Source organism: Talpa occidentalis, unplaced genomic scaffold, assembly GCF_014898055.3.
Source record: "Talpa occidentalis isolate TD23 unplaced genomic scaffold, MPIMG_talOcc4v2.1 talOcc4.717, whole genome shotgun sequence".
Taxonomy (NCBI): domain Eukaryota; kingdom Metazoa; phylum Chordata; class Mammalia; order Eulipotyphla; family Talpidae; genus Talpa; species Talpa occidentalis.
This window is the reverse complement of record NW_023605103.1, coordinates 1-11,441: the sequence shown is the minus strand read 5'-3', so window position 1 is coordinate 11,441 and position 11,441 is coordinate 1. Positions and strand designations below refer to the sequence as shown.

Sequence of the window (11,441 nt, the reverse complement as noted above, 5' to 3'; positions counted from 1 at the left end):
ATGAGGGTGGTAGTATGCATGCTCTGGCTCCTGGGTCTCGGGGTGCCCCCCAAGGTCCAGGGCTCCTGCCCCTCTCATTGCAGCTGTAGCCTTCAGGTCCTGAGTGATGGCAGCAAGACCAGGTAAGGCAGCAGGCGTGTGGAAGGATAGCCCAGCTCCCATGGCTCCATTGGCTAGGCTGGTTTGGGAGGGATTGAAAGCAGGGTTATTACCACATCAAGTCTAAGGCTTTTGTCTGGACGGTCTCTACTTCGCTATCTTGTAACAAGCAGGTTGTGGGAGGCACCGGGTACCTCTACACATGGGGCTGGAGTGGGCATGAGTGTGCCAGTTCCAGGAAATCCTTCCTGAGCCCTCCTCCAAGATCCTAGTGGAAAGGATCCTTCCTTAAAATTTCTTTCTTTTCCTCTCCTTCCTTCCTGTCATTCCAACATCCTCTCTGTATCCCCAGTCCATTCCTTCCTGGACCTCTTCTATTCACTAATTTTATCTCCCAGGAATACTCAGTCACATCCCAGGTATTTCCTACCACCCCACCCATGATCGGGCCACCTACACCCACAGGCTCTCTCTCCTGACCCAGGCCCCAGGGTCCTTAGCCTCCCCTTTTTTTTTTGGGCTTACCAAAAGGCCTATCCATTGCAAGCAAGCATCCCTTCATGCTCAGCTCTTCTTCGAATTTCCCCACTTCCAGCTGAGCCCTGAGAGCACATGCAACCTCCCCTCTCCCCCTTCCATGGGACCTTGCCAAGGCCACCATGGTAGGTGGATGTTTGCTCCTCCACACAGCTCATTCTCCCCTCCTAAACTGTCTTCTCTCCAACCTCTTCAGCTTATCCAGTAATGACCGCTGTATTTCCCATCCTGCTCAAGGGTTTCACCTCTGGCTCAAGGCCTTTCCTGTTATCGTTCCAACCTCCTGTAATCCCATCCTTTCTTTCTCCCTCAAATTAGATGGGAGCAATGGAGCCACCGATGATTTCTGACCATTATCAGTGTGACCCTTTTGATGATCTTGGTAATGGGTGTCAGGTTGATTGGGTATGAGGGCAGGAAGAGAATAGAGTCACCCTGTATGATCTGAAGAACAGGAAGAGCTCTATTTTTGGCCCAAGACGCTGATATCGGCAAAGGTAAATATTCTCTCCCCCTAAAAAGTCAGGGCTGAGCCCCAAGCAGGCCTGGAAACAGCCCAGGACCAAGGACCAGGGTAACAAAAGGCCTTCCTTGCCATCCTCAGAGGGCATAGGGCTCAAGGTCATACAGCATCCATGGCAGACCTGGTCCTGGAAATCAGAGCTAGAGTTCCACTTCCAGAGTGCTTCTCACCTGTGATGCTTAGGGCAGGGGGCAAGGGATGGCTCCAGCTAGCAGTTAGCCTTAGGAGAAACACGTTCCAAGGGCAGTTTCCAGGGCGTCTAATGTCAGTGAGTGACCATTCCTTCTCTGAAGCCAACGTGCTCACATCTGTTCTACCTGCTGACTGTCCCACAACTGATGTGCATCAGTCCATCTGCATGGAGTGGCCTTTGAAGAGAATGAGGCCAGGAAATGCTGAAGTTGACCCCATTGGTCATGGCACAGACTGTGCAGTCAGATTGAGGCTCCTTCCATGTATCAGCCCCCTCCCCAGCCACTTCCTTGCCCCCTTCTCTAAGCGGACCTCTCAGAGAGCCCAGCCCTTATGTCTGAGCATCCTGAGTGATCTGCTCCATGCTCCTGTGTCATGAACAGGACATGTGTACCTGTGGATATTGGGGTTACTGAGGTGGGGGGAGACTGCACACCTGAACAGATGTGTTCCTAGTTTGCTAGTTTGCTAGTTTATGCCTAGTTTGCTCATGAAGTGACATACTGTTGACTATAATTGGCTCTTCTTAGCAATTTGATTTCTCCCTTGACCATTTTTTCCTCGTCCAGGATCTGTTCTGCCATCAACTCCCACCTACCTCCTCTTTGCAACACCCAAACTGGTATAATCACACTCTATCATTGTCCCAGTTGTTCTTTCTTCCTTAGCTGAATTATAACTTGTGCTTGTTAAGGATATTTCCCTTTATACCTGATGTGACTGTGCTGTTGTCATTGATAAACACAGCACTGAGTTGTGGGTTCCTTGGGGCTAGAGACTACTTCCTGCTATCTCTAGCCTCTGCTTCAGGGCTAACTTAATAGGAGAAGTTTTAGGAAGTCACTATTTGGGCAGAAGGTGCATTGGAAGGAGCTAGTAGGACTGGCCTGTTCTACTGGGATGCAGAAATTCATGACAGTGGTCAATGGCATTGGGCCCCTACAGGTGACAGGTATGCGGAGCTGGTATGCACATTACCTCATAGAAACCTCCATTCTGGTTATAGGAAAACTGAGGAAAACAGAGGTTAGGGAACAGACTCAGATACAACACCAGCAGGCCTGGATCCAGCTGCAGAGATGCAAAGTCCCAACCCTCATGTTGATATGGGCCCTCAGAATCAGGAGAGGTCAAGGTGCTTGTATTTCCAATGCCCTTCATATATATATTCCACCCCCCCTTAAAAAAATAAAACCAGAAAAAATGGTTACAAAAGCAGAGATATAATTTAACAAACAAACCTCTTAACGCATATATGCACGTGATAATGCAGAAGATGACCTCAGGATTTATGAATATTACTCATCCCAGTGCACTGCGGTGGTGTGGGCTATAATGAGATACAACAATTGACGGTCCTTCAGATCAGTAGCCCAGACCAAAGGGCCCTCTTGGGACTCCCGTGAAGGGCTCTGGAAGCAAGAATTCCCCCCCAAAGAAAACATTTATTTCTGCCTTCTCTCCGGGGCTCACCACAGCCTGGAGCCAGGCTTTGGGGGTCTGTGTTGATTCGCACAGCCAGAAGACTCTTGAAGGCAAGTGGGGGGAGGGAGTCCCAGATCCAACAAGACCCTTGCTCAAATAGCCCCCATTTCTGTGACCAGGACTGTGGTGTGTAACGACCCTGACATGACCCTGCCCCCAGCTTCTGTCCCGCTGGACACCTCCAGACTGCGCCTGGAGCGGACGGCCATCCGCAGGGTGCCTGGGGAGGCCTTCAGGCTGCTGGGCCGCCTGGAGCAGCTGTGGCTGCCCTACAACGCCCTCAGCGAGCTCAGCGCCCTCATGCTACGAGGCCTGGGCCGCCTGCACGAGCTGAGGCTGCCTGGGAACCGCCTGACCGCCTTCCCCTGGGCCGCGCTCAGGGACGCCCCACAGCTGCGGCTGCTGGACCTGCAGGCCAACCGCCTTTCTGGGGTGCCTCCGGAGGCGGCGGGCTTCCTGGGGAACCTCACCTTCCTGGACCTCTCCAGCAACCAGCTGCTAAGGCTCCCGCAGGAACTGCTTGCTACTTGGACTCACCTGCAGACTGGGCTCTTCCTTCCTGGACGCCAAGGCAGATTGGTCCTAGGTAAGAAACTGCATCCTTCACTTGAAAGCACCTTGGTGAACGCTGGGGTCTTAAGCAAGTGACCAAACCTCTCTGAATCTGAAGTCTGTGACTGGGAAATAGAAACACACTTGCCCTCTAGGGTGTCTGAAGATGGAGTGAGAAGTGCATATTGGCAGATCCAAATCAAACTGCTGTTCATATCCTAAGTCTGCTTCTTATTTGCTGTGTGTCCTTGGGCAAATTACTTAGCTTCTCTATGCCTTGGTTTCCTTTCGTAAAAAAAGGATGATAATAATATCATAACAGGTTGGTACTGCGGGTAAAAAGGATTGCTTAATATGGTGAGCACAGTGATGTGCCACCTAGATCCCAGTCAAGGTGGGACTGGCTGCTCAGCCTCTGGAGTGTTTGGCAGCAGCCTTTAGCAGTCAGCTCCGTCAGACAGCCTCGGCTGCAGAGCAGCCTTGCCCAACGTCACACACCCTTTCTGGGGATGGCCCTTACTCAAAGATCTACCAGCTCTTTCAGCTCCAGAGCCCCCAGAGTTCTCCGTTCTCCAGGCCTTCTTCACGTGTAGCTTGCAAGTCATCATCTCCCAGTTTGCTTCCAGAGATCACAACTTTCATGTCTTCAATAGTGACTCTCCCTCTTGAGAATCTCTTCCGAGCACTGGGTGCACACACTCGGAAGGGACATGGACCCTACGTTTTGCTAGTTGGTCAGTCCTTTCTGGCCATCTGCATTCGTGTGGCATTGAAGTTTCCCTAAACTCCTTCTTGCCTCATAGGATTTGATCTTTACTGCATCTGGGGGGAGGGGGGAATAGATGGAGCTATTATAGTGCCATTTGTTTTACAGATAAACAAACTTACCCTGGGGGGTAGTAATGGTGGGTTTGGCTTAAGGCTCCTTTCCTACTGGCTGCTGCTTTTTCCTGTCCTTTAAAAGGTTGGGAAACTCAGTGGGGTTCGGGATAAGGGGTGATGGGGTAATGTAGGGGCAGGAATGGCCACGGAGCAAGTTTTCTGATCCCCTGCAGCCCTGGTAAAGAAGGAGTCCTGGAGCCCTAAGTGGTTTTTGCACGTCTTTTATTTAGACTTGCATATGGCAGGCAGGGGTGCTGGGGGGCCGGGAGACTGGCAGGCCTCCCAGTCCCCAGCAAGTCTTCACTCTATCTGGGCTCTCCGGCATTCTCTCTCTCTCTCTCTCTCTCTCTCTCTCTCTCTCTAGGCTTCTGTTCTGCTTATTTGCTTCTCAGCTTCTACTGCTTCTCTTCTCTCGGCTTCTGTTTGTTCTTGGCTTCTGCTGGCGTCCCCGTGACGCTGCCCCTAAAAGCCCAGTCTTAGCCCAGGTAAATCCCATCTACCTATGCCCACACCCTATTACAGGTGCCCGCCATCAGGCATGCATTCGGGACCACAGGGTTCCGTCATCTATCCTAATGGCAGGAGGGCAGAAAAGCCTGAAATTTTACCTTACCCTACAGGTAGCATCTGAAAAGAGGCCTCCTTCCAGGATGTCCTGGGGAGACAGCACTGAGGGTAGAGCAATCTCAGCAGTTTGGGGCAGTTTTTGCCCTGAGGCCTGGGAGAGGAAATTATTGTATTTGAAAACCTTATTTCCTGGGATGGGGAACAGCAAATCCCACCCCAACCTCATCTACCCTACCAATTTTCTTACCTGAAGAAGGGGTTAGGATACTACTCACATGGAAAATTTTTGCTTATTTGAAAATCAAATTTAACTGTCAAGTAAGGAAAACGAGGCTCAGGAGCTCTTCCAGTGCACACAGCCAGGAAGCAGCCTCCTGATACTCAGTTTCTCAAAGCAGAGCTGAGTGGGTTACACCAGCTAGTCCCTTCCTTCAATTCTTTGCTGTTTCTAATAAACCAGTGGCTTAGCAGGTGAGCCAGATCACCTTTCCTGCCCAAGAACTGTCTGGCCTTGGCCTGGAGAGTTACAGGTGGGGGTTAACTCATTTTGGAAAATTCATTTAAAATTTAATCACACAACTTACGCATGAATATATGTGGACTTTTCAGATGTTACGGAAAAGGCTAACGACCCTTTTGTCATTTCCTATTCCTTCTTCCTCTCCTAAAGACAGCCAATATTATGTTTATTTACATGTTCCCTATCTTTTACAATATTGTAGGGCAGGACTGGACACAGTGCAGGTTTTCTGATCCCATGCAGACCGGGTAAAGGAGGAGTCAGAGTCCTTAGTGGGTTTTTTTGCAGGTCTTTTATTGGGGTTCACCAGACATATGGCAGGCAGGGGTGCTGGGTGTGGGGCTGGGAGGCTGGCAGGCCTCCCAGCCCCAGCAAGTCTTCACTCTATCTGGGCTCTCTGGAGTTCGTTCTGCTGCTTCTCGGCTTCTCTTTCGGCTTCGGCTTCAGCTTCTACTGCTGCTGCTGGCGTCCCCGTGACGCCGCCCTTAAAAGCACAGTCTTAGCTCAGCTGAATCCCATCTACCTCTACCCACACCCTATTCCAGGTGCCCGCCATCAGGCATGCATTCAGGACAAGGATCCATCATCTATCCTGATGGTGGAAGGTCAGAAAAGCCTGATATTTTCTTTACCCTACAGATATTCATATTCATATATACATAGGTGTAAGGTCAGGAACGGGCACAGTGCAGGTTTTCTGATCCCATGCAGACCGGGTAAAGGAGGAGTCAGAGTCCTCAGTGGTTTTTTGCAGGTCTTTTATTGGGGTTCACCAGGCATATGGCAGGCAGGGGTGCTGGCCTGCCAGCCTGCCAGCCCCCAGCAAGTCTTCACTCTATCTGGGCTCTCTGGTGTTCGTTCTGCTGCTTCTCGGCTTCTCTTTCGGCTTCTGCTTTGGCTTCTCTTTCGGCTTCTGCTTTGGCTTCTCTTTCGGCTTCTACTGGCGTCCCCGTGACACCACCCTTAAAAAGCACAGTCTTAGCACAGGTGTACCCACTTCAGGTGCCCGCCATCAGGCATGCATTCAGGATCACAGGGTTCCCTCATTTATCCTGATGGCGGGAGGGCAGAAAAGCCTGATTTTTTACCTTACCCTACAATAGGTATATATACCTACTTCTACATTGAAATTTTAGCTGTCTGTTTTACATAGACTTTCATCACATTGTATGTACCAACCAGTACATCTGTTCACCCAGCAGTATGTCTTGGAGATCTTTGTAACACATGAAATGGATCAACTTCATGTTTTTCAGCTACTAAACGTTATTCCACAATATAGTTACATTGTAATTTACTTAGCCATTCCCCTTCAGTGGATCTTTAGATTGTTTCCATTATTTTGTTGGTACCTATGATGTCACAGAGAACATCTTGGCAGTTCATCCTTGTGCACAGACAAATGTTTCTCTAGGATTGGAACTGAAAAGTGGAATTGCTAGGTCATGGAGAGTGTGCTGTAGTCTTTTTAGTATCAGTTGGATAGTCCCTAAGTGACAGGATCAATTCTCACCCTCTACCAGTGGTGTGGGAGGCTACCCATGCATTATTCCCTCTGCAAGCTTGAGTGTCTACCAATGTGAGAGCATAAAGCTAGGTCCTGTGGAAATAGCAGGCAACAAAAATGAGGAAAATCTAATCTTTCAGGAAATGAGAAATTAAAATTGTCAGAATGTTTAACTTTTGCAATCTGATGGGTGAAAGTTACACTGTCTTTTAACTTTGCCCTTTGAATTAATTCTTTGGGGACTCTGTTGTCATAGGTGAAAGCCAGCTCTGGGAAGTGATGAATCTTGGAGTGCAGATGTATCATTAAATGCATTTAACCAGTGACAGAGGGCGGTCACCACTAGTGTATAGTGTGGTAGGATAGGGAGAGAAGGAACTGGCATCTTCTTAGCTAGAGTTCAAAAAGACTTGAGAGTTAGGGATATGCAAGCAGATCTGAATTCACTCTCTTTGACACTTGATATTCCTTACATACATAAACCTATGTATGTAATTATATAACATGTCTTTGATGATTGACCATTGATTATAAGACATATCAAATTTAATAACAATCTTTTGGGGGATGAAAAGGACACTGCGTTAAGTGTATTCATTTGTGTTTCAGGAACACAAACATATTAACAGAAGTTGTGCCTTAGGATTGAAGACACCTTTTCCCTTTTAACTGTTGAGTGGTCTTTGACAGCGTAGGTGCAGAATCTGCTTTCAGCTCTGTAAATATGTTCACTTTTAAAATGAAGAGGACTGGGAATATGACATAAGAGTTGATTTTCTGGCCCCCTCACTCCTTTTTACCCTCTTTTAAATCTGTGTCAAAGGGATCAGACTCAGAATGGCCATGCTCCTAGCTGTGGTGATACTGAAAATGCCACTGAGGCTGGGAGGAAGGGGTTAAAAGTTGCGGTCTTGAAGCACTTATCAAAATGGGTTTTGGCATATTGCAGTTACTGCAGAAATACTCACTGACTGGCCAGTAGCCTGAATGGATCAGTTCAAGAGTCACAGGAGTCATTGCCAATTTGGTGGGCATGCTATTTGGCCTGCCCAGTGCTTATTATGAGTTATCTTTATACCTGTACAACCCTGAAATGGAAGGAACAATACCACCTGAGATGAAGAACTAGCCTTAAGCTTGCATGTTAACGGGACAAGGAGCTGCTAACTCCGAGCCCAGATCCTGTCTTCTCCTCCTGGGGACAGGGAGCAGGGGATGGGGATTTAAATATCAGGATATCTACGGCTCACCTCTTTCCTCCAATCTTCTCCCTGCAGGACTTCAGGATAACCCCTGGGTGTGTGACTGCCGACTCTATGACCTGGTCCATTTCCTGGAAGGTTGGGCCCCAAACATGGCCTTCATAGGGGACAGACAGAGGTGTGGCAGCCCGCACAGCCTGGCTGGAGTGGCCGTCAGCCAACTGAAACTGAGGAAATGCCAGAGTCCAGAGCTCCGTCCAGGGGTGGCCAGCATCAGGAACCCTTTGGGCAGCACAGTATTGCTACGTTGTGGGGCCGCTGGGGGTCCCTGAACCTCATATGAGCTGGAGGAGGGCCAACGGGCACCCACTGAATGGCACAGGTGTGTGAACTACAAGGTCTGCTGTGCTGAGCTCCGGGTGGGTCAGCATGTCCAGTGGGATGGCAAGTTTGTAAAGAGATGGAGCTAGTGGTGTAAGCCAGGCCTTTTGCTTCCAAGGTGAGCACAGGCTCCACCTAGTGGTAGTGCCTGGAAACAATGGCTTCAGTGCTGACCATGGCTTACAATCTGTCCTCTCGCACTGTACCAGCCACTCTTGTCAGGGACTTGGGGCCCACCCCGAGGGGAACAAAAGTCTGACTGTTTGGTGGAAGATGCTCTTTTAGTGTAATACAGATGCTCTTTTAGTGTAATACAGGAGTAATTTATGACAATAGTTAGCATCTGTTGCACTCTTAATGTACTAAGTGTATTTTAGGCATATCACTGAATGCTAAAGAACCTGATTATTCTTACTTTGCATATAAATAAGTTGAGGCTTTGAAGGGCTAAATGCTTGGCCTACATCACACAGCTAGAGCTAGGAGGAGCTGGGCGGGGAAGCTCTGGTGGACTCCACGGCAGGGCTCTCCATGCTGTAAGGCAGAGAAGATTCACCATGAGAGGAGGTGGCAGGTATTAGACCCATCTCCATGCAGAAAGAGGATCAAGGAGGAATAATTTCTTAGTACCTGATCGAGAACCTTACGTCCCTTGCACGCCGCCCCCACCCCCAGCTTTCTCTTTGTCTCCCTCAGCTGTGTGGGCAAGAGTATTGCTCAAAGACTGTGGGTTTGAAATCAATTTACAAGCCAAATTGTATCAGAAGTTCCACTGGGTAAAACAGAAATTTGAATGTGCTCTGCTAAGGGTGGGCAGAGAACTTCCAGGCACACCCTAACCCACTTCACCACCAAAACACCTGCCCTCCACTCCTGCAGGGCCAGTGCTGCAGAACTCCAGGGCATTGAAGAACACAGTTTGCACATCTCAGATTTGAAAGACTCTGCCTTAGCCTGGGTCTCCCCAAATTTAGCCCAGGTGATCTCCCATCTCCTCGATTAGCCTAAGAAAGTTGAATGACTCCCAGTGTTTCCTTGGGATAACAAGGTGTGTTTCCTTGAGATAACAGGGTCTTGTGCACAGCCTGGAGGTTGTGGATTTATCCCTGGGAGGGAGGGTGGGGCAGATGGGTCCAATCATTCTCCCAAGTGCACCACTTTCTCTCCAGTGCACCAGGAAGTCACCAGTGATGGCACGAGCTGGTTGCTGCTGGGCCTGCGTACCGTGTCCCACCTGGACTCTGGAGACTACATCTGCCAGGCCAAGAACTTCCTGGGAACCTCTGAGACTCGTGTATCTCTGGTTGTCACTGAGCCCGGGGCTTCCACAGAACACAGTGGGAGCCCAGGGCCACTCTGGGCAAGGACAGGCGAGGAAAAGGAAGCTGCTGCCTACAATAAACTGGTAGCCAGGCATGTCCCCCACTTCCCCAAGCCTACCATCCCAGCCACTGGGCCCCCTGTGTCCAATACAAAGGAGGAGCTGACCCTTCAGCACTTGCAGGTAGGTGCCCCAGGAGAGCACTTGGACACACAGGCAAGACCCCAGGAGGCCCGACTGGTGAGGTCACTCAAGGTGGTGGGAGACACTTACCAGAGTATCACCTTGGTGTGGAAAGCACCCCAGGCTGGAAACACAACTGCCTTCAGTGTCCTCTACACAGTCTACGGGCAGCGTGACATGCGGCAGGTGATGGTGCAGCCTGGGAAGACCAGTGTCACCATCCATGGGCTGTCCCCCAAGACCAAGTATGTGGCATGCATCTGTGTGCAGGGCCTGGTGCCCCAGAAAGAGCAGTGTATCATCTTCTCCACCATGAGGTGGTGGACACTGAGGGCACCCAGTGGCTCATCAACATAGTGGTGATCACGGTGGCTGCAGTCATCGCTTTGCCCCCCACGCTGCTTGTCTGCTGCGGTGCTCTCCAGAGACGCTGCCGCAAGTGTCGCTCAGGGGGTTCCACCGAGCTCGGAGGTACCTACATCACTCTGGAGAGGCTTGGTCACAGTGAGGATCACTCTGAGCAACTGTCCCGGCACAATCTCAGTGAGGCTGACAGACTTCTCTCGGCTCAATCCAGCCTGGACTCTCAGGCTTTGGGGGTCAGGGGTGGCAGACAAATGAATGAGTACTTCTGCTAAGGGGTGTGTTCCTCCTGTGCACACACATGCCCACACACCTGTTCCGTGCACTCTGCCTCTTCTACTTGATGCACAGCTCTGATACCTGAGTCCATGCTCACCCACTCTTACCCCCTTGGTACCTGCCTACTCAAACACTTACACACAACAACAGCTAACACTTACTACACCCTTGTTGTTTGACAGAAAGTATTCTAAGTACTTTATATGCATTAACTCATTTAATTCTTATAACAACCCTTTGCACCAGGCACCAATGTTCTCTTTCATTTCCTGGAGTGGAAACAAGGGTTTAAGTAACTTGCTTGTTTTAGTTTCTGCTGATAACAATGAAATAAAAGCAAAATCTCCATAATAGGCAGCAACAGGCACTTGATTTCACACAATCTATAGATGTGTGGTTGACTGGGGTGGCTCTGCTCCATGTGTCCCATTTGGGGCCTGATCAGGCTTCTCTCGAAGAGAGGGTCAGATGATATAGAAGAATAAACAAAACTATGTGATAGTTCTTAAGCTCTTGGCTTAGAACTGCCATTTCTGCACAGCTTCTATCTGCCAAAGCAAATTCCACAGCAAAAACCCACTTTAACAGGGCAAGGAGAGTTCTGCTATGGAGGTGATAGAAGTAGGAAATATTTGTTGAGAAATGTGCTGATCTACTATATTGTCTGCAATTACTGAGCTAAGAAATAATAGTCTGGAATTCCGGTTAAGGCAATTGGCTCCAGAGCCCATAGTTCCTTACTACTTTCTCATATTACATTCTGATTGAATTTTTGCTGACCCATGGGCACTTACAAAACACTCTCTCTATGCATTATAATGTTTGTGTACACACACACACTCACACAC

At 49.4% G+C, this 11,441-nt stretch overlaps 1 protein-coding gene across 1 annotated transcript; it reads left to right on the top strand.

Moving 5' to 3' along the window:
- LOC119233285 (leucine-rich repeat, immunoglobulin-like domain and transmembrane domain-containing protein 1) lies at positions 1-10,589 on the top strand. Its single transcript, XM_037495534.1, is given in 6 exon segments — positions 1-122; positions 2,956-3,422; positions 8,142-8,386; positions 8,388-8,448; positions 9,617-10,261; positions 10,264-10,589. Coding segments are annotated over 6 exon segments (1,866 nt in total).
- The last annotated feature ends 852 nt before the right edge of the window (positions 10,590-11,441 follow it).